The sequence below is a fragment of the Cebus imitator genome, unplaced genomic scaffold (genome assembly GCF_001604975.1).
Source record: "Cebus imitator isolate Cc_AM_T3 unplaced genomic scaffold, Cebus_imitator-1.0 Scaffold533, whole genome shotgun sequence".
Taxonomy (NCBI): Eukaryota; Metazoa; Chordata; class Mammalia; order Primates; family Cebidae; genus Cebus; species Cebus imitator.
Window position 1 is genome coordinate 1200727 of NW_016107848.1, and position 24217 is coordinate 1224943.

General features: G+C 37.4%; 1 protein-coding gene across 7 annotated transcripts in view; it reads right to left on the reverse strand.

Moving 5' to 3' along the window:
- Nucleotides 1-24217, reverse strand: part of FREM1 (FRAS1 related extracellular matrix 1) — a 162134-nt gene that overhangs the window by 5307 nt on the left and 132610 nt on the right. For 6 of the 7 annotated variants that reach the window (XM_017514683.2, XM_017514684.2, XM_017514686.2 and 3 more), the window contains 9 exons: nucleotides 20582-20711; nucleotides 17502-17574; nucleotides 11298-11447; nucleotides 9582-9820; nucleotides 8837-8884; nucleotides 8432-8596; nucleotides 8087-8215; nucleotides 7519-7634; nucleotides 1288-1373 (listed from right to left, as the gene is read on the reverse strand). In XM_017514683.2, coding sequence (XP_017370172.1) covers nucleotides 1288-1373; nucleotides 7519-7634; nucleotides 8087-8215; nucleotides 8432-8596; nucleotides 8837-8884; nucleotides 9582-9820; nucleotides 11298-11447; nucleotides 17502-17574; nucleotides 20582-20711 — 1136 coding nt within the window. The other variant, XM_017514687.2, reaches the window with a different exon arrangement.

Below are 24217 nucleotides of genomic sequence, written 5' to 3' on the forward strand. Positions count from 1 at the left end.
GATTTGTTATTCCACTGGGAATAGTGGCTCATGCCTGTAATACCAGCACTTTGGGAGGCTGAGGCGGGTGGATCACTTGAGGTCAGGAGTTTGAGACCAGCCTGGCCAACATGGTGAAACCCCATCTCTACTAAAAATTCAAAAATTAGCTAGGTGTGGTAGTGTGCACCTGTAATCCCAGCTACTAGGGAGCCTGAGGCAGGAGAATTGCCTGAACCCAGGGGGCAGAAGTTGCAGTGAGCAGAGATCGCACCACTGCACTCCAGAGCAAGACACCATCTCAAAAAATAAAAGAAAAAGAAGATTTGTTATTACTGTTAAAACTGTAGAACATATTAAGACTTCAGAAAAGAAGAAATAAAATTAAAATCACGTATATATATATTTTTGAGACAGGGTCTTGCTCTGTTGCCTAGGCTAGCGTGCAGTGGCACAATCACAGCTCACTGCAGCCTCAACTTCCCAGTCTCAAGCGCTCTTTCCACCTCAGCCTCCCAAGTAGCTGGGGCTACTATTCGCGGCCACCATGCCTGGCTAATTTTTAAATTTTTCATAGAGACAAAGTCTCACTATGTTGCCCAGGCTCATCTCGAACTCCTGGGCTCAAGCAATCCTCCAGCCTTGGTCTCTCAAAGTCCTGGGATTACAGGTGTGAGCCACCATACCCAGCCTACCTATAATGCTTAACTGGAGTTAAGTCATTTCTAATTATTTGGAAATTTCTAATTATATATATAATTTATTTATATTTATACATACACCACATGTATATAATTTTTTAATTCTAAATTATTTCATACTTTATATGAATGTAGACCCTGCATTTTTACTTAGCACCTTGCCGTAAATGAAATACATTTTACATTTTATATGTAATATAATGGGCATCCAACATATATTTGTTAAACGAATTAATAAACATAAGGTAATTTTCATGTCTTGATTATTTAATGGCTTGCAAAATCATTAAATCTAACATATTCCTTCATATGGCTATACTATAATTTATTTAACCATTCTTTAGTTACAGTGATTTCTAATTTTTACTTTTAGAAATATTATTGCATTGAATTCTCTTGCTTATCAATCTGACCACATCCCTATTTATTTCTTTGGGATAGATGTCTTAAAATGAATGTATTGTGTCAAAGGTTTAAGATGAGTTTAAAATTGGTTCCCTATGATGGTAAACCATGATCATTTAACCCATGGAAGTGAGTAGCAGGGTGGTGGTGCTTGTTTGTTTCATGTTCTTGCCTTGCTCCTCAGTGCAGCACAGATACTTGCCTATCCAGAAGGACTTTCTCCCACCAATGTCCCAGAGCCATCGCATGTGCTGCCTGGAGAATACAGTTACAAGGTTGCCCAGGTATCTACATGCAAATGAAAATGAGAGCATCAGCAACAAGCAGTTAACATTTCTGCATAACAGAAATAAAAATAAGTTTAAAATACACAAAAATGTATGTATGTTAAAAGAACTTTCTAAGATTTTAGTACTGTAGTTTTATTTAAAAAGTATCTGCAGGGTGGGCGTAAGTGACATCAAGGAAAGTGATCTTTTATTGTATATCTGGGTTTTCCAGCATAAAACATCAATAGGTTTTAAAACATAAACAATAGATTTCAAACATCTTTTTGGAAACTCAGCAACTGCCCACTTATAACGATTATTTATTTAATGCCAAAATACTATTCTTCTCATAAGTTTATTTCTAACTGGTATAAATTTGGAAAATACCAAGTTAATTTGATCAGTAAGGTAACCCAAACTATTTAGATAAAATTACATCAGGCTTAAATTTGGAGCTTAGTGTGTTTAGTCAAATAAACATTTAATTATGACTCCTTCATTATATTCAATAAAATGAGTATAGCTCCAACTGTCAAACCTTCTTATAATGTGTAGAAATTAAAGTGCCTGTTTTTGCAAACATATATAAAATATTTTTCACAAAACAGAATTTTTTATGAATTATTCTGGCAGCTAGCTATTTTTAGAAGCAATATTTGATTGTGACTAATTCCCCAGTGGTGCTCATTAAAACCTCTTTAAAAATGCTTTAAGTAAAAGCCAATAAATAATTCTTTGTTTCTTCTTTAAGAAAAAAAAAAAAGAAAGTTTCAAACAAGAAACAAATACATCATGTATACGTGTATCCTAACATTACATTGTACCCCACAAATATATATAATTATTATTTGTCAATTAAACTTAAAATTAAATTTTAAAAAATAATTTTAAGCATTTAAATACATTAAACAAGAAAAAAATTAAATCACCATGATCTTTTTGCCTAGTTAATATCCACTGATATGAAAAGTAGGAAACAAAATTAGTAACACATTATTTTAGCTATTGAATTGAATTTAATTGTATTTATTTTGCCTGTCTTTTCGAAATTCAGAACTATTTCTCTGCTTTTCCAGACTAGATATGGTGAACATAATTTGTCTATTTTTAAATGATTTTCCCCCACTAATAATAGTACTTTGCTGCTATCTGATGCAATGATGATTTCTAGGCCTCTTTTACTTAGATATATAGAAGGCACTTTGTCCCTCACTGAATGGCCTTACACTGCTGAACTGGGTTTTGTGACTTGGCTCTAATCGACCTCATTATCGATTCTCAGCTCCTGTCTGACAGTTACAGCAGGTATGATGAGGCATCTCCTCTCCTCCCCTCCCCATCACATCCAACATGGTCATTCTAATGTGCTGTAGGCTTAGAACACACAATATCAAACTTGTGTTAAACATAAGCCAAGGGAGGGCTTGAGGAGGTGTCCTAGCTACTATGGCATTTTGCACAGAGCATGACAGACCAGGGTTCCACTTCCGATTGCCCCTTAATTCTCTCACTGAATTCCCTAATTCTCTTACTGAACAAATTACCTTACTGAAGTTCCCTCACTTCGCAGCCCCAACTGCATCATCAAAATGTAATGGGTTTTATTCAATGATATTTAACATCTTCTCTAGTTTGAATATTCCTAAAGCTATCTTTAAAACAAACTTGGTAAAATCCATTTTAGCTGCTCAAGTACAGTTTTGGTTTTCTTACTGACTCTCCAAAAAGCAAGAAATTCCAAAAGAGTGAGATAGGAAGATAGCTCTGCTTCAGGTAGTTAAAATATTAGAGCGTAGTTGTTCACAAAAGAAATATTTAGGTATTCATATGTTGATTATTTTATAAAAATATCACTCCTTTTATTTTATGCTCACATACATATAAAATATAGTAGGTACCTGCATAGGTGTATATATGGATATAAAATTAAAATAAGTAGGTATACATACACAAATATTTGTATTGTAGAATTAGAAACAAAAGTTTTAATTTTTCTGCTTATAGAAATAAACATCTACTTCTCTGAAAATTTTTGATTAAGCATAGGTATAATTCAGGGTAACTCTAAGGAAAGGCCAGCAGGGGTTCCAGACACTCCTGTGGGAAAACAAAATGGTTTAATAGATAATGATCTATAATAATAGAATTACCAAATGTACAATGACTGCCTGAGGAAATGAGCAGATGAGATTACAATATGTAAATTCAAGAAATGCATAATCTAGGAGTCTGGCTCCCTTGACTTAGAAAAATAATAAAACACCAATGGGGAGGAAAGAAGATTGGAGATAAAGATTGAGTTGAGTTAGCAATCTGGTTAGGGACAAAGGATAAAGTAAAATTTGCTGTCCTTATGGAAATATGGGTATTGTGAATGACCTTCTGTAAAGGACTTTCAGAAATATTTGTTAAATGAATGAATCTATAAATGAGGAATTTGATCATATTTTAGGTTTGCCTTGAAACGTTAGTTTGATTTAAATCCAACTTAGGGTCCATAATTTAATAAAAATCTTAATATGTGTTTGCAGTGAGAGAAAAACAATTATTGACACATAATTTTGAAAATCTACTTTGTGTAACCTCAACACAGTTAAAATAGACATGCTTGTCAGTACATCTGTGATGAGAAACCCACTATACTTAGGGGATGTATTTTAGAGAGTATAATGATGAAAAACTAAATTCTGCCTCTTTCATTTACTTCCATATATGACTGTGAGCAAGTGATTCTGCTTCCTTGAACCTCTTTTTAAATAAATCTGTAAACTGTAGATAAGAGAAATGATGGAAGGATCAAATAAGCTAACACATGTGAAACAATTTCACATACTATCAATATAAAAGTAAGACATTATTGACAAGGAGGCATGTAGAACTACGGTCAGGCTAACATAAAGGGGTCACGGGTGAAACTGCTTAAAAACCAAGCTGCAGATGAAATCTTAGATTAAGCGCATGAGAAAGTACCTATGCTTTAAATTAATTTGGGCCTTGAGTTTATTATTGTGATGATTGAATGGTACAGTATTAATACATTTGTGAAGAACTCCTTGCTACTCACCGATAGAACCTACCCATAATTCTTAATAGGTGGATCAATAAAATGAAAACAAAAGATGATGGGAGACTGATGTAGATTTGTCAACATGAGTGCATCGACAATGTTATTATATTGCTATTATATCATAAAAAGTGATTTTTGACAACAAAAATGTAGACTATTATAATCTCAGGATAAAGAACAGTTCTTTAAAAAAACACATTGGCAATCTGACACCACCATCAATGACTGAATGGAAAAATATGTCTCAATACATACTGTCCTTACATTTCTCATACATAAAGAACCAATGAAAGCTTCATTATAGACCAGCTACTTGCATTGTCCTTTAAGAACCACTGGAAGATGAACAAAAGGTTGCTTCTAAACTTCAAGTTGGGAAGTTCTATTATGTTCATCTACATTTTATCAACAAATCAACAATTTAATCTTGATAACTTTGGCTGGAGTATAACCACTCTTTCCCTTAATTTTGTAAGCAGAGACACCAGAGTATTCTCCCATTTGTTACATACTGCAATCATCCTGCTAGTTTAGATAGCTTTTGATCAACACCAAAGCTCTTTCCTCAAGGAGGAAAAAAGACCAATACTGGAGCTTTCAATACGTAAAGACAAGCTAAATGACATCTAGTTAAGATGTCATTTTAACAGCTTAAGAATGTCTTCTTTTTTCTTTAACATATAGCACTATGGAATTATATGTATTTAAAACAATTATTATTTGTAAAAATGTTAACATTTTATCTTATTTGATATCACCAATGTAACAACAACAAACTCCTGAAAGCTACTGTTTAACCTCTCTGGTGACTCTACTGGTATATTTCATGTTCTACAGTTAGAACATGAAATATACCAGTGAAGAAAAGGGTTTTGCCAATTTTTAAAAACACTTTTAAAACATTTTATTAGCTTTTAAAAAACTAGGTATAATTTACGTATAATAAAATGAATAGATTTTTAAATATTCAATTTTATTAATGTTGCCAATTGTATACACATCCATTTAATAACCACTTAGAATAAGACATTGAACACTTCTCTCACTTAAGAACGTTGCCTCATGCTGTTTTCTAGTCATTCCACAATCTTACCAGAGATAACAATTTTTTATTTCTAACAACATAGATTATATTTTATTATTTATATATATGGAATTATATAAGTATTCTGTTGTGTAGGGCTGCTTTCTCTCTACATTCTATTTTTGATTTATCTACAATTGTTGGAGGTTTCAGTAGTTTATTCCATCACTTATAAAATAATTTATAAAAAAAAAACCAATTTATTCTCTTGTTGATGAAGAAAACATCAAGTACTTCTAAACATCCGTAACAAAAAATAACCTAAATTAGTATTACTATGAATAAAGTTGCTATGTGATACTTTTATAAAGCTTTTTTTAGCATATATTTTTATTTCTTTTGGTTAAATACCTAGGAGTAGAATATGTTAGGTCATAGGGTAGATGCATGTAACTTTATAAGAAACTGCTAGACCGTTCTACAAAGTGATTGTATCATTTTACACTTCCACCAACAACACATGAGAATTCTATTTGCTCTACATATTTATCAACATTTGGTATTATCTACCATGGAATACTATGCAGCCATAAAAAAGAACAAGATTATGTCCTTTGCAAGGACATGGATGGAGCTGGAGGTCATTATCTGTAGCAAACTAATACAGGAACAGAAAACCAAATGCTGCATGTTCTCAAAAGTGGAAGCTAAATGATGAGAACACATGGACACAGAGGGGAACAACCCACATTGGAATGTGGAAGGTGAGAAGAGGGAAAAGATCAGGAAAAATAACTAATGGGTACTAGGCTTAACACCTGGGTGATGAAATTATCTATGCAACCAACCCCCATGACACATGTTTACCCAGGTAACAAACCTGCACATTTACTCCGAACATAAAAGTTTAAAAATTAAAAACAAATTTGGATTGCCATATTTATAATTTTAACTATTCTAGTAGGCGTGAAGTGGTATTTCATTTTGGTTTTCATTTTTATTTACCTAATATCTAAAGTTTTTGAGCACCTTTTCATTTATTTATTAACCAACTGTATTTCATTTTGGTTTTCATTTTTATTTACCTAATATCTAATGTTTTTGAGCACCTTTTCATTTATTTATTGACCAACTGTACATCTTGCAAAAACTCCCAATCATTTACTATTGTTTGAATTGTCTTTTTGTCATTGATTTGTAGAAGTTGTGTGTACTTTCTGGATTTAAGACTTTTATTAGGTTTATGTTTGAGAATAGCCTTTCCTGAATGTGGTTTGCTCTTTCATTTTCTTAATGGCGTCTTTAACTAAGTATAACATTTTAAATTTGATGAAGTAAAAGATCTGATCAATAATAATCAGAGACTTCCCTAGTCTCAATTTCCAGCCATGGGGCATATTAGTCTAATTGTGTTGTTTGCATAATATCCAGGTTGACCAAAAAAAAAAGGGAGAGTCAGGGATGAGCACATATGCATTTTTAAAGTCCTGGACTATATACATTTGGTTGTCATTACCTGACTACAAGTCATCTTTTCTTGAATCTTCTGTTACCTAGTAAGCCTTCGTCCTACTTGTCCAGCTGTATAATCATCGCTATATAATCGTATTGCTAGAGGCCCGATGCTATCAGGCTTTTCATTGCTATATACTTTCAATTAAATGGGCACAAATTCTTATCACATAAAAAAAGATATCAGAACTGCAATGCTGCTGACTCAGAAAATCTCTTTCTGATTTCCTCACAAAGACTGAGTTAGAGAGGAAAAAAGAAAAGAAAGAGAAACATGGCAATGGGGCAGCTTTTACAGAAAAGAACAAAGTCAAATATTAGGTAGGTACAAAAGTAACGGCAAAAACTGCAATTACTTTTGCACTAACCAGATACATTATCAAGGACACTCACAAATCCATTCTGAGCTACAGAACTCCCTCAGGGCTCCTAAAACAAAGCCAAACAGATATTAAACACTCAATACTTGTTGAATGAATGAAGCAACTGTTGACTTCCATAAGAAAATAGAGAAATAGTGGAAAAGAAGACATCAATCAAATGTGCAAAAGGGTTCCTTACTGTTCCCTGCAAGCTTGGGCAGCTGCATTCCAGGTGCCTTTCTGCTCTGTGATCAAGATGTGACAATAGCCTGAGTGATGGTGCCACCCAGCTGGGCAGGATTTGTCCTCCACATCCTGAAAAACAGTTGTCTGTGTTCACATCATAATGGTCTTTTACGATCTGGAGTCAGCTCAGCATAAGGAGCCCTACGAGTCCCCTAACTTCAGTCAAGTAGTTTTGTCACCGCAAAGGGAGCCAGCCCTAATCCCAATTCTTCATCTTGAGAAACGCAATAGCTTCTTACAGAAAACACTATCACAGTCAGCAACATTTCAACTTTACAACTTTGACATTCTGATAACCAAACAAAACAAGTAAACATGTTAAATGACATTGATTTAACTAACGTATTTTGTGATTTTTTGGTAAAGCCACTTTGGGCAAATTTTTCTTCTTAGCCTTCAAGTTGTAACCTTGGCAGGAAGATGTAGCATGAGTTGAGTCATGCACCAGATCATTCCCTTTATTAGCTTATCATAGAGCACACTGCAAGTAAAGGTGCTTGGCTGCTCAGCCTGTCTCCCACCTTGGCTTGGGGACTCCAGGCTTTCCAGGCAATCCCATTGCACTGATACAGCTTCTGGATGCCTTCTTCAAAATGGAAGAGTCCCTTTAATTCCAGAGTGCAATTCTTTGGAAATGAGGTCAAATGGTCCTTTGAGAAGAAAAGGCAACTTAGCAATTTAGAATTGTCTTAAGGAAAGTTGCTCACATATTCATCTCCTTTGGGTCATCATTTGTTGAGTAGCATTTGTGTTGAGTAAACTGTCCCCCCAACCAATCTTGGAGGCTATTTTGTGAATTAAGTGTGTTTATGGCCCAGCAAACAACTTGTTATAAGGTGAATAGGAAGGAAAAAAGATTTTCATACCTGTCTGGGGAAGTGTGAGCCAGTTGTGGATTCCACCTTATCTGCTTGAGGCAGTTCTGCCCCCTTAATTGTCTTTTGGGGCTGACTAGTGATGGATACTTTGGCCTTCCTTTTCTGACTTGGAAAACTGTCATCCTCCAGTTTCAAGGAAACGATCCCATGATACTTGAGGAAACCAACAATCAACAACAATAAGGAAAAAAGAAACACCAAGATAGCAAACCAAATAACGAGCAATTCAAAAATTTGGTCAAGGCAAAAAGATAAGAGTATTTGTTTTTCTGAACACCTAAGCCTCTGATTTCAAAACAATTTTATATAAATGTAAAAATATAAAATATTAGTTTCACTAAATACTTGCAGCCATAAATGTAAGAAATTTAGCAATTCTGTGGCTATGCTTACATTATAGATGATGTCTGTTCCATTTCTATAAACAGAGGATGGATGAACCTGAAATTGACAGAGAACAACATATGAACAGAATTGGATTGACTAATAACTAGCAATAGGGTAAAACCACTCAGCAAGATCTTGCTAATGTCTGAACAATTAGTATCTTATGTGCAATATGTATCTTAAGATTTTCCATGTCCAAATCTTTGGAATTTCAGAAATCAGTAGGCCTAAACAGAATTTGTTGTATGGATTCACACATACACAGTTCCAGTCAGGGAGGAAATATCTCTTTATTTTTTGGTATATCTATAGTACACAGAGGTCCAAGAATACACACACACACACACACACACACACACACACACACGTGCACACATGAGAGTGTGCAGTGGTTAGAATGCTGTGTTAATAAGGTCAAAGCCATGGCTTCCACACCCAGTTGCATCATTTAATCTCCCTCTATTTTAGGGTCACTGGTCATTCCCTATTTGTCCTGGTCCCAAAAGGAATCAAAGCAGAAATCATATGGATAAATCAGCATTATCTATGACCTCAGTTAGTACAATTAAAGAAGCAAGGCAGCCTCATGATCTTTGTAAACAGAAGACACTACATAACTGTGCAAGGAACCATGGCCCCCACTCACTATGAAAATCAAAACAGCTTCTTCTGTGTTTCGGAATACTTAACATCTTTTGATTCTTTCAGTATGTATTCTGCACATCAACTCCCAAAAGGTCCCCATCCTTACTGTTTTGCCATTCCCACGGGTCCTAAGCTTCCTTTGAGAAAAATGTGTAGAATCAAAGCCCCACAGGGTGTCTCCCCTGGTGACTGCTAGCTGCGTGGAAGATGGAAGAGGTCTTCTTTCCAGATGAAAGGAACCAGAAGTGGTGGATGAGGAAGACCCTGGGGGCAGCAGACGCCAAACGCCCTTCTCCCATGTTCTGTGCTTGCTTTGATTGGAGGAATATGAAGGATGGCACTGTCCTGGAGGCATGCAAGATGGCAGGCGGTCAGTTCATTTTACACAAACAGATAAGGGATCATATTGACACAGCTCCTGGAGCAGCTTGTCATTAAACCTAGATGGATGGTTTTCCCACCAGATGTTGCCTTTTTGCCATTTGCCAAAAACGCCTTTATTCTTCATCAGTTTACATCCAGGAAAGCTGTGCCCGTCTGCACATCTATTGAGTGATTAGAAAGTCATGAAATCGATTCCATAAACTCCAAATGAAAACCACTGTTATAATTTTATAATCATGCCATATACTGGGGGAAAAGTCTCACCTCTCTTATTATAGTATACCCCAATATACAAGTTTATTCACTGATTAAGTAGTATTTCACAAGGACTTTATTCATTTCCTAGAGGCAGAAACTGGAATTGTTTAAAGATGTCATAGAATTAAGTCGTATTTAAAAAACTTTGCACTTAGTTGCAACAGAACAAAGACCCAGTAAATCTTAATAGAGTGGCTTCTATTAGAAACCTCACCAATTAGTATTCCTGGGAAGGCATAAAAAATTTGAGGGCAGAACCCTTGTCTGGGTAGTGTCTATTTCATATATAAGATGTGTATATCATGTCTTTTGTATACTTCACGTGACCAGAAGATTCTACTGGAAAAGAAAGAAATTTGTTGAGGAAAGGTAGGGGGGAGATGTTGCGGAAACATGGATATTACAAAGAAAAGAGGAGAGTGCCCATTTTTATTATAGAGTAAGAAAGGTAATAGATTCCAGGCAAGAAAAAATATAGACCATAGGGCATGACAGGTGTAAAAATGGGGGTATAAGATTGAGTATGGTATGGAACACCTGTCAAATGCTAAAAAGACAACTAACTGGAAGGCATTTGGCAGAAAAAAATCACAGCACCAAAGACTTTGGCTGGTCTTTATTTTATTTAGTTCACAGGTTGTTCTTTAGCATAGACAATCCAGGATTGTCTGTTTGGCGCTGCCATCCAAAGTCATTCATTAATATTCTCCAGCTGCTCCCAAATTCCCAAGCCAGCTGCATCTTTCACATCTATTTTTTTCTCCAATTCCTTCCTCTCTTAGAATTTTCCTGGTCACACTACAGTGGGGGCTCAGATTTTAGGCATTAAGAGCACTCTTTAACAGAGGAAGATAATTACAGCTCTACAGACTCTGGGGGAAAATAATTGTTGATAGATTCTCACCAACACTGTTTCCCCCTCGGTGAGAACAACAAATGGGTAGAAAAAAAACCACTCCGGCCCTGACTTGTTGCTTTTCTCAAGCGATCATTCTTAGCAGGAGGAAAACCACATGAAGCAGAAACCAGAATAAAGGGCCTACATCACGACTGAGGGTGCTTTCTTGACAAGAAATTAAGCATTTTGATTTGAAGGTGTTATCAAGCACATTGGCTGTTGAAAGCAAGAGCTACAGTGCCAGTACGGCTCCTGATTTCAAGATGAGGATCAAAAGAATACCTCCTTTTGAGTCCAAAATTTTCACTGCAGCTTTTGTCTTTGTGCCAAGAACTGCATTCACAGGGGAGTTCAGAATTACTTCAAAGACCTCATCATCTTCCTCTAATCCGTCATAGGTAATTGCTATATTCCACATCTTAGTTGACATTCCTACAAGAAGTAAACATTTTAATTACTCTTTAATTGCTATTTCAATCACCTAGGTGTCAGAGAAATATATTAATTAACATGTCTACAGCTAGACTGCAATAGCCCGAGTGAGCTATTGTACTGCTACCAACTCACTGAAGTCCTGCTGTTCTCCCAAATAATATGAAAAGACCACATTTGTTCCTGGACAATGATGATTCCGTTTAAATGCAAACACTGTAACAAAAAAGTAAGCTGCATTATGTGAAGGATAAAAAAAAAAGGGTTATTAGATGAGATCCAAGACTTAATTTTTCCCCAACCTGTCCCTTCTCTTCTTAAGAATAAACAAGTATTGCAATCTTAAAATCTTAATAGTTTAAAAAAATCTTAAGTTGTTGATACAGACAGAAGTGATTATTGGATGGTGCTTCATGCTATTCACAGAACCCTTGAAATGACTGATTTCTTAATCATTTCTAAAGACAGCTGCTTGCATCGGCTTCCTCACTTCCTGAGATCTTTCTAGCCCACAAATGCTTTTTCTGATGATGTAATATTCAGAAGTTTGATATCTTCCTAGAGAGAATTTATGGGCTGCGGATTCTAGAAATAGACAGAGCCATTTTTTCCCCCTCTTTCTGACTACCTCTGTTCATAAAGTTACAATCAAGCTTGGTTCACAGTAACTTTGTGAACTTAATATTGTACAAAACAGTTTTGACATTACAAACATATCCCAGCCATCCTGTCACCACCAAGATGGGAAACAAAGCAACCCCATATACACACAATATTAAGGCTGGAAGAAACTTCTGAGATGATCTCATCCTGAGCAGTTTCCATGATGTGGATCACAGGATATCCCCTGAGTTTCTTTAGAAGAGCAAGTGGTGGCAGGAAGAAAAGAGAATACTTTTTAGTGGAGAAAGAAGGCTCAAGTTTAAGAGGAATAAACACAGCAAACTTATGGTATAACTTTTCTGAGCTAAGTTGGAAAAGCTTACTCTGCCATTTGCTCATTGGCTATTTGAGTGATTTTCCTCCCCTAAGCCCCCCTATATAAGGCAGTTAAACTTTTTAAAAAGTCTTCTGTTAAAAATATGACTCTTGTCTGGGCGCGATGATGCACACCTGTAATCCCAGCTCTTTGAGAGGCCAAGGTGGGTGGATTACTTGAGCTCAGGAGTTTGAAACCAGCCTAGCCAACAGAGCAAAACCCCATCTCTACAAAAAACAAAAACAAAAATTAAGTGGGCGTGGTGGCATTTGCCTGTGATATCAATTACTCAGGAGGCTGAGGTGGGAGGATGACTTGAGCCCAGAAAGTCAAGGCTACAATGAGCCCAGAATGTGCCACTGCACTCCAGCCTGGGTGACAGAGTGAGACCTTTTCCCAAGCTCCAAAAAAAAGACTTTTTTTTTCTTGCAGAATGCTTCCTACAGACTTATGCACCTCAACTGTCCATCTATATGATGGCCTCTTTCTTGAAGGTATGCCTCATATAGATCTCATGATCTAATTGGTCTATTCAACCCTCCACAGAAGCCAATGGAAAGGTGAAGCTATCCACTTCTCCTACTTTTGGCTCGCTACACTTAGAGGGAAAAAATTATGTGTATTTGGAATAATTTTATTAAAAAATAGGCTGACAGCTAATTTATTAAGTTTTCAGCACTGAGTTCTGAAATCAATTTCATTCACAGTCTTTGCAAAAGCAGAAGCTGAAGCATCTAGTATGTATAATAATACCATGTAATTCCAATCTCATGAACAGATGAATCAATATATCAAAATATATATTTTGTACTTATGATATGCTTATCTTTGCAGTAGATGCTATGGAGAATATCGGAAGTATAACATAAGCCACGCCCTGATCTAAAGGAGCTTAAAATCTTTTGGAGGACGCAAAAGCAAAATCAGAAAAGTCAAATAATTATTGAAAACTATATATGTTTAGCTACCAAAAGATACAGAAGAAATGGTAGATCCTATGTAAATGCGGGTTGTAGAAGTGAAAGGATTAGAAGGGAAGAAATGGGAAAACAACATAGCAAAGATAGGAAGATAGCAAAGTAGAGCTCTTGATCAGGGAAGGGTGGGTGGATTAGCTGGCTGGAATAGAGAGGTTACATGGGTGGACAGGAAGCCATGAGGTTGCAAAGATGATTTGTGGCCAGACTGCAGAGAGCCCTGGACACCAGGTGGCCAGATTCAGACTTTACAACATAGGCAACAGAAAAGGTTCTTGAACAAAGAAGTCACATACTGAAAGTGGATGTTTTAGCAAAATAAGCCTGAGACTGTTATAAGAGAAGATTTGGAGAGCCAGACAGATGAACAGAGAGGCTAGAAGTTGGGAGACCACATAGACAGCTGTTGCAATACAATCGGCATGAAAAGATAAGAGGTGGACAATGAAGAAGGCATATGAATAATATGATTGCTACTATTTGGAGAACGATTTTGACCCCCAAAGACTGTACAATTAACATTATGTCTAATACAAAAATATTTCCAACTCGCAACCAAATCCCTTATTTTAAGATTAATTTTTAAAAATTATAGTACCCTCCAACCAAAAAGAAAAAACCTTAAGGTTTTTGTTGGACCTTATAGAGTAGAACCAGATGGTTAAGGGTTAGAGAAATATCTTCTCAGTTTCATTTAAGTGCTTCTGATTTGTTTGTCTGCATTCCAACTTGGTTTCTATGCCTACCAGGTGTGCAGAGGACCAGCTCTTTAGGTTAATGAGACTGGAAGTAAGAACTTTATCATTTTTTCCCTTTCTCTTTCACTTTCAAGGTGCAAAGTGTTTGCTAAGTCCCTGAGATATACAATTATTTTCAGAAGGCTTGGACTGACTCCCTGTTCCTGCAAAACAAAAGGTGCTGAAGAGGAAAGAGAGGTGTTACTTTATGCAGATATATCCACTTTACACAGTAGGTAAGTTCCTGGATATTTTCCTGAAAAGCAGATTTCTCCACTGAAAGACATTTTCTCAATATTTTTCAATAAATGCCACATTAGAGATCTGTTCCCTTGGAAAACATTTTGACCCTAAGGGATGATGAAATTTCAATTAAGAGTGCTGCAAGCCTTTCAGGAACACATATTTTAAAGGAAAACAATCAGTTTCTTAGGAGTATTTTTACATCCACATAAGATTAGCCCCAGTAGCTGAATGCAAAGTAGTCAGGATTTGCTTTTGTTTGTTTGGGTTTTTTTGGTTTGGTAGCATAGTTGCAGCTTCAAGGCAAGGTTCCTCCCAGCTCCCACGTAAGAATTCTCAAACCTTCCAACGTCCCACTGCCTTCGATTGCTCATTCTGTTTTTTCACCCAATCATGGAAGCTGCCATTTTTTAAAGGAACAAATTGATTTCCCTTGGTAAAACGGGTAGGTATGGGGATGGGGACACCAGACCCAGAAAATACAAGGATTAACAAAACAGGAGTAAATATTTAGTGGACCTGTGGACATGAAGAACTTCAAAATTCCCTAAAGCAAGATTTCAGTTTATAAAACTTCCTCTGAGTAAATAAAATTTCAAAACAATGAACAGCCAAGTGTTTTTTTTCCGAATTTAAAAGATATGCTTATATTATTTCCTAAATTGTCTAAATAATATCTAAAATCATAAGATTATTTAGAGTCCCGAGAAGTCATTAGTATCTACTCAAAACAGCATGTAAGCTCTTCTAGACAAATGGGTATTAATCTTATCCAGTGAAACCTCCAAGACATAGATTTCAGAGTCTCTTCTAGTGTGATACATTCTAGTTCCTAGCAATCCAAATAGAGCACCTGATAGGCTGCTTGAAACCTACTAGCAGACAAAATTACTCCTAATCTTGTAACAAACAGACCTCAAATAATGAAGATGACACATGGGAAAGACTCTTGACTCCCAAGAAATGGAAGATTTGAACTGCCTTAACGTGAAGTAGGAAGGGACACAGTGCAAATCATCTCACCCTTTAATTGTAGGGTTGATCACAAAAGCCTGTAGCAGTGAAGGAGTAAACAGCACATACATAACAGGAATCTTTCCTGTATGACACAGGATCTCTTTCCACAAAGGAGGTCAGCTGGAGGAACCAGCTTATCTGAGTTAGAAAGTTAAATATCACAGGAAGAAGGACAGAAACAAAGATGGATTTTTGCGTGTCTAAGTGAAGGCTCACTGTTATAGGCTGAGCTGTGTTTCTAAAATATTCATATGTTAAGTCCTCACTCCCAGTACCTCAGAATGTGGTCTTATTTGGAACTAGGGTAATTACAGGTGTAATTAGTTAACATGAGGTCATACTGGAATAAGGTGGTCCCCTCATCCATTATGACTGATGGTGTATAAAAAGGGGACTTGGCCAAGCGCAGTGGCTTACGCCTGGAATCCCAGCACTTTGGGAGGCCGAGGTGGGTGGATCACAAGGTCAGGAATTCAAGACCAGTCTGGCCAATATGGTGAAACCCTGTCTCTACTAAAAATTTAAAAAAATTAGCTGGGCATGGTGATGCGTGCCTGTAGTCCCAGCTACTTGGGAGACTGAGACAGGAGAATTGCTTGAACTCAGGAGGCGGAGGTTGCAGTGAACTGAAATGGCACCACTGCACTCTAGCCTGGACAACACAGTGAGACTCCATGGTGGGGGGCACTTTATAACACAGACATGCATATAAGGAAAACACTATATGAAGATGAAAGCAGAGATTGGGGTGATGTAGCAGACGCTAAGGATGCCAAAGTCTGCCACCGAGCCACCAGAAGCATGGAAGAGAGGCATGGAATAGATTCAGAAATAATCCTTCATGCTGACACCTTGATCTTGGACCTCTGGGCTCCAGAACTGAGATACTCGACATCTCTGTTTCAAGCTACCCAGTGTTTGATGCTGTGTTATGACAGCCCTGGGAAACTAACAGTCCTTAAGCATCATGCTACTTGCAGCGAACTGCAGAAAGCCATTCTTTTCTGTGTTTGATATTAAGATAGGCAATTTTGGGGTGGTGCTTGGTACTTAGGCCATTTTTTTTTTTGCCTTTGCTCAACGCTTTATGAGTGAGTGGCAGATGATGTCAATGGTTTACTCTTAGAGGAGTGTTCTCAGTGTGCAGAACATCTCCTTGGCTGGAAATCACAAAGCCACAGTCCTGTCTGCTTTTCTAGGCCCGTTGTATTTGCTGCCCCCAAACCCCCACATTTGATTCAGATCCATCTCAAACTGCAGGGAAATAGAGAGAGCAACGCAGTGAGTGAGGGAGAGCTACCTGTCCCATCCACAGAAGTCAGAGAAAGATGGTGCGGCTCCAGCCTCAGTTTTAGGCACACTTCCCCAAAGATGTGTTGCTGCTTTTGTGTTAGTCCTTCATCCTGGAATTTTCTTCTTCATCTACACGCTAGAATACTGCCTCCCCTGGGAAGTCTTCCAAGATTTCTCTTAGCCCAAACAACAGCTCATCTTTTGGGTCCCAGTGTAATATCAGTGAGTGTTTTGCTGCCTGTGTTTCTCACACAATAGAACACCCTTGAGAGCAAGTGCCAACCTTTTTACTTCAACTTGCACCTAGCAAAATTTTCCCACATATTAAAAACAAAATAAGTGTGACTTAACTAAATAATGATTTCCCCTGGAATCTCCTAATATCAACCTATTCCATGAGGGATCATTTAGAAATGCCCTTTAGGAATCCATATAAACATTCTGAAAATTTTCATCAAAAATCCGAGGCAATAAAATTATAACAGCCCTGTGTCAGAACTTTAAATAATTTCTAAATAACCGAATATTTTTTTCTGGATTGTCTTGGATATTTGCTTTGATAGCTTCTATTTGTTATAAATTTTCTTCTCATTTGATATCAAAATTCACTTGTTATAAAAAACAAATAAGGGCAAAACCTCAAATCCAAGCACCTCTCTTTCAGAGTGGGGTAGTATGGCTCCCTGAGGAGTTTCTAGTTGGCTAAAGTTGTATAATATTCTGTCTTCTCTACAATCTCCAATCTCCAGACATGAGAAAAAAAAAAAAACACTGTAAAACAAACTGCACATTTGTACACAAAATGTACCTGGGTCAAACTGAATCAGTTTAGATGGAGTCACGGTGAAATCTTTTCCAACTGCAGCTGACACTTGGTTGACCTTAGGAGGGAAAAAAAAATCTTTTTAAAATCAAAATATTCTACAATAGAGAAACATCCATTCTCCCTCATACTAGACTAAACTCATGCTCTTAAACCTGTTTTTAATATTATGTAGGGGTTTAAAAAAATTATATAAACCATTTGGGATCCAAGCAACATGGATTTTCCTTAAAGTTGACTTTTTGCTAGACTAATATCAATGGAAAGGAAAGCTTTGTTTGGTTTGGTTTTTCCTTTATAAATGATTTAGTTATTGAAGGAGCGTGAATTTTAAACTATACTTTTGTCTTTGTTGAAAGCACAATTTTATTTTGTTACCTTCCTTCTACCCCGATTTGTTTTTAAAATAGTTCCTCAAAGGAAAGGGAGGGAGGAAATTGAAGAGGAGAAGAAAAAGCAGGGCTCGGGACAACCCATGTGATAATCTGTCAGCTAGCTTGGAGGTATTCTGCAAACTCCAGGGCACTGAAAGCCTTTAGACCAGATTAACTCAAACACATCTGGTTCATTTTCCTGTCTGGATGAAACCATCACTCTTCACAAACATGAAGGAGAGCTTTGTGGGACTGGCAGAACTGGTGAACAGCCAGACAACAGAGATCCACAACCAAAACCTAGGGCTTTCAAGGACCGTGTCAAATAGGTTTTTTAAAACAAAAAAACATTGCCCTAGTCTAAGGAGTCTATTGATGCACCCCCGCTTTTCAGCTCTGGCTCCAAGGCTAAAAACCAAAGAGATGATTTTAGCACTCTGAAGTCATGGCCTTGAATTCTACGCAAAGGGTGCCTAAACACGTGTTAAGAAGTGTCCTTGGGCCAGGAGTGGTGGCTCATGCCTGTAATCAATCCCAGCACTCTGGGAGGCCGAGGCGGGTGGATCACCTGAGGTCAGGAGTTTGAGATCAGCCTGGCCAACATGGTGAAACCCCTTCTCTACTAAAAATATAAAAAATTAGTTGGGCGTGATAGTGGGCACCTGTAATCCCAGCTACTGGGGAGGCTGAGGCAGGAGGATAGCTTGAACCTGGGAGGCATAGATTGCAGTGGGCCGAGATGGTGCCATTGCACTCCAGCCTGGGCAATAGAGAGATCCCACCAAAAAAAAAAAAAGTATCCTTGGCTGATTTGAAAAATAAGTCATCAAATGAGAACCCTGTGCAAGCATAACAGGCAGCTGTTACTTGTGCATATTTTTTGAATGTTTAAGATGGTTGGGAATGTGGCATAATATATTTCTGCACCTTCTAAAAAAGAATGAAGTGCATAATGAAAAGCTGAAAAATTCCTCCTTCTAAAGTCTCAGACAATATGTCCATTTCAAATCAAAGGCCCCCTCATATATTAGTTGGTTAGCAGTGGAAACATTTTGCTGAAAAAGGGTATTACTTCCTAAGCTTCTATTTGCTTTGTCTACAATGCCAAGGCTCCTCCAGAACCACCTTTCATTGTGGAAAGCCAGCCCATTGTACACCTGTATCCACCATATGCTGGAAGTTGCATTTCCCCACATGGTTCCTGCACATGTAATTACCTAGTATTTACCACCACTGAGTATACAGAATCCTATGTGGGAGAAGAAATGGTCTGAGGAAAGGTGGTTGGAGAAATCAGTCAGGTGAAGGTCCATCATTCAAGCCAGGGCAATCCACACAGGGTGAAAGTACCACCTCTTTCCCTGCTCCCAGTCAAGCAGCCAAGCTCTAGTGTAAGGCTGCACATTGTGCTCAGGGTAGAGGTGTCCTGAAAGACTCTGTCTGGGACTGTGCTTGATGAAGGCCTGCACACCCAGCTGCCAGGTTCATTGTGCACTTTCAGGATAAATAAGCATAAGGTTCCATGTAACACCAGGCCTGTTCTTTCTACCTGGCAAGGTGAATGGTGGTGTGGCCCAAAACTCCAGACTAGAGCATATGGTGCTTTCTGCGGAGGACTGGAGGATTATTAGAAAACCTCCAGGCAGAGTCTTCCTTATTCCATAAGTAACATTCTGGAAAATTTTAGGGCATACCAAGCTTTCTGCTGTCTTAATAACAAAAAAGTAACCAGCAGATCTGGGAAAAAAGAACCTGTGTCCACTGGAAAGATAAATACCGAGCGTAGATATGGTCAAATTTATGTTCCCAGGCTTCTGAGGGTGGTTTGAATTCATTATTAAATTGAGACTTAACAGAAATGCCCTTTCCCCAGAAGATAATATCAGTGCCCTTTTCATCAGATGGAGAGGGGGAGTCTTTACAGCTCATTATTCATCATTAGCGTGTACAAGTGTTTCATGCTCTCATTCTCTTGAAGCGCTCTTGTTATAATGACTCCTAAAATAAAATTCTTCAATTCTAGAAGCCATAGGTTGTACTTCATGGGTCAGACAGATGAAAAGAAACAGCAAGTTGACTCATCTAGAATGGTTACCTGAAAAGTCTTCATATTTCAGGGTGCCTGTATTAGGATATGCTCTCCTAATTTTGTTTGGCTTGTACAACTCTTAAGATAGACAGGTTTAAGCTGTCTATTTGCCTCATCGACTGTGCTTGTGGGAAGTGACTGAGGTACATATTAAGAGAAAGCCTCTCAGGACTGAATTTTGCTCTAGGTGCCCCACAGAATGTCTTGCATACAACGTCTCTTCCTAAAGCAGGGTTAGGAACCTGCTTTATTCAACCTATATTCAACATTCACAAAGTTGAATATAGCTCCCTGTGACATAAATCTCAATGTCTAAAGAGTTTATAGAAACAAACGCCAGGTCTCAAATTTAAAAATGAATTTTAAAAATATCTCTTGTGCTCACTTCAGCAGCACATACACACAAAAAAATCGTATCTGAGTTTATGAACCTAGATGATGAAGGAACAAAGAGGTTTTGTACTTAGAATCTTCAGAATGGTGGGATCTCCATGCAATTTGAAATTTCCTTGGTCACTCTGAATTTTTCTAAAAAATATAATGAAAGACATCAACCAGCAACATAAGTTTTAGCCTGATAATCTGCATTTCAGGGTTGTTACCTTTATACCCACAAAGGCCGAGTCCATGGAATATCCCCTTCTGATAATTTCCAAGGGCAACACACCCACATTCTCACAGACTTCATATTCAGTCTGTGACCACTCAACATGAGACCACTTCAATTCCAAACTGTGCATAAAAGGAAAAGAAAAGAGAAATCATAAGAATGCACGGTATATGCCTACAGGGATTCTCTGCTGAATGGACTGAGCCACTGATTCATACCATGGTGGCAAAGGTGGTTGATCAACCTACACTGATGACAGAAATTCCTTACACTTGTTTGGTACATTTTAGTTCACAAAGAATTTTTACTAACATTCTCATTTGATCCCTGCAACAACCCTGTAAGGTAGACAGAGCAAGGATTAGCATTTCATTTTACACAAGAAGAATCAAAGGTTAAAAGACTGCTGAAGATCCCACAGATATTTACAACTCAAAAGGGACTCAACGTTGAATGTTTCGAAGGGAAAGGAACCAGCAGTTGTTAAGTTCAAGGAGACATTCCTTTCTGGAAAAGACACAGATAGGAAGCCTTCTATCTTATCCTTTAGATAAGGATAATTGGTACAACAAGAATAATTCCAGACAGAGATCTTCTCTGAACTTGGGTTCGGTTTAATAACAAAATATCCTTGAGGATGTGCCTAGGAATTAAAATGTGCATGTGTTTCCTAAGTGTCATTTGTTTCTCTTTCTGTGCATATAAAAGGACTATACTGGTATGAGGCTTTGATGTGACTATTCGACTAAATAAACCTGATAAATAGAGGATAGTCTTTTCTTCTACAATATATTTAGTGTGTCCAACATTTGGTGGAAATTGTCTTCTTTAAACCTCATCGAGAGAGGAACTTTTTTTTTTTCAAAAACAAAAACAAAACCAAAAAACCAAACCTTAAAGAGGTTAACAAACTAATTTAAAGGCAAAAAGTCATGATAAAGTTAATAGGTAGCAGAGATGAAATGCAAGCATAAATCATTGCCAAATCTTTTATTCGCCCTCTACCATTTCTCTTCCCAATTGAAGTTCCTTGTGACTCCTGTGTGAGCTCAAGCAGAGCAATACAGTTTTATCTTTACCCAGGAACATTTTTGCTTTTGAGGTCTGGCCTTTTTTTGCTATCTGTAACCCTACTATAGAGCAAGATAAAAGACACAAGCAACCTTCGCTATGATTGTTAACTGTGCTTCCATTGTTTTTGTTTTATTCATTTCGCTTTTATTCTAGATTTACAAAATCCTCAGTGGTTGCCTTACATGTACTTCCCAAACTTCTAATCAGAGTCAGCCTCTTTCCTCTCAATTTTTAAGTTTATGTATTACAATTTCTTTCTTTTTTTTGGTGGAACTTGAAATTCTGGATGCTGCCATATGGAACATGAGTGCAGGGATTTCACAGACTCTCCAGGCTTTCCTAGGGCCATTCATATTAGGGAAGAAATCTGTCTTCAAATAACCGCTGTGCCCACACTGATTATTGTCAAAATCACATGCTATGGATTAAGTTCACCAGCTAGATAACACTCAATAGCACAGGTTCATAGCTGAGTATCATGGGCTAGGGGGCAGGGGTGGGGTGAGAGCATGGAATTATTATAGGGGTTCATGAATCTATATAAATATACATGTTTATTTAATCAGATTTGAAATTTATTATTACTGAGCTTATTACTACTTCATATTAATAAAATTTTAAACATGAAAACAGGATCCTTATGTTAAAAAATATTGGAAACATCATAGGTCTCTGATGCAACTGAATTCAAATCTGGCATAAAACAGATCAGGAAACATGAAATAAATGATTATAGTAATTCCTCTTATTCACAGTTTTGCTTTCTGAAGGTTTCAGTTACTGTAGTCAACCGTGGTCTGAAAATATTAAATGAAAAATCCCAGAAAAAAATAATTCATACGTTTTCAACTTCATGCTGTTCTGAGTAGAGTGATGAAATCTCACATCATCCCCTGCTGTTCCACCTGGGCAAGAATCATCCCTTTGTCCAGCACATCCACGCAGTAGATGCTACCTGCCCATTAGTCACTCCGTAGCCGGCTTGGTTATCAGACTGACTGCCACAGTATCACAGTGCCTGTGTTCAAGTCACTCTTATTTTACATAATCGTAAAATACATGATACCTACACATCCAGAACTTTACAAGAGTAGTGATGCTGGCATCCCAAGCTAGTTGTTCTATTTTATTATTAGTTATTGTGATTAATCTCTAACTGCCTAGCTTGTACATTAAACTTTATCATAGCAATGTATGTGAAGCATAGGAAAAAGCATAGCGTGCCTAGGGTTCAATACTATCTGCACTTTCAGACATCTACTCGTGGTCTTAGAACGTATCTCCCACAGATGAGGAGGGATTGGTGTGTGTTTAAAGAATTACAGATAACAAAAAGGAAATCATAAATGCCAATAGAAATATGTTGCAAAGAATCCCAAAAGGATCCAGGTAAATGAGAAAGGAAAAAAAAAAGTCAGCAAGACAGATTGGGGAAAAAAGAGAGAAAGATAAAATGGGAAGGAAAGGAGGGCAGTGGGAAAGCGTGAAACAAATAAATTTGCATGGATTTCAGCTATCATAGAGTTCAAACAAGTTTCAATGTCCAGTTCTTCTGAGAATTCATCCATTGCTAATGCTAATCATGACAAGCAAAAGTCCATCAATGCCATTCTGTAGATTCTGGTGACCTCAAGGCCTAAAGCTAAATGCAATTTGATTGCTGATCTAGATCCAGAAGGGAACCATTCAGAGGGCTGTTCAGCTTCAAGGTATAACGGGTCTTAGTGTTTGGGAACGTGCATGCATTTCCCTGATGCACCATTTGTATGCTGCATAATGCTTATAGGTCAAGGTTGTCATTACATAATGTTCTATTTTATTTTCTTAAAACGATTCCTACAAATAATAAAGAGCTATTGAAAAGCCATGAAATTTAAGCCAGGCTATATATTTTCAAGAAAAATATCTAGCAAAGCACCTGCATACCTACTGAACATGTTTTGAATGTGATTTTTTTTTTTTTTTGCTTTTTGCAGTACTGTATTTGAGAAGATCTCTCTATGCTGAGACTGTGAGAGCTTAAATTGTACACAAACACCTGGAAGAAAAATAAGATATGTAGCCAATCACTCGGGATTTTTCCCTGCAAGAAGCCACACAGCTATATGCCTGGCATCATGTAGGTGTCCAGATGCAGGAGCCCAGGAGAGAAATCTATAAAGTTCTTGATGTGTAGGTATCATGCAGATAAAGTTGATTCATATATTTCCTTTTTAACAATGCTTCCATTTTCCTGTCACCTTTGATTGAGGCTCATTCTATGGTCAGAACTGAATGCCATGAACATACTTCATGTGAAACCTATATGGCAATAGCTTCAAGTCATTTAGCAGGAGGATAAAACTCCTTAAGCCTCTAAATTAGGCTTTCCCACCCATTTTGGAGCAGACAGTTCTTTGCTGTGGGAGGCTGTCCTGTGTGGGAAAGATGTTCAACAGCATCCTTGTCCACCTCGCAGTAGACGCAGTAGATCCCTGCCTGCCTTGCATTAGATGCAGGAGCACCACTTCCCTCTAGCCACAACAACCAAACCTGTTTCTGGACCTTGACAAAT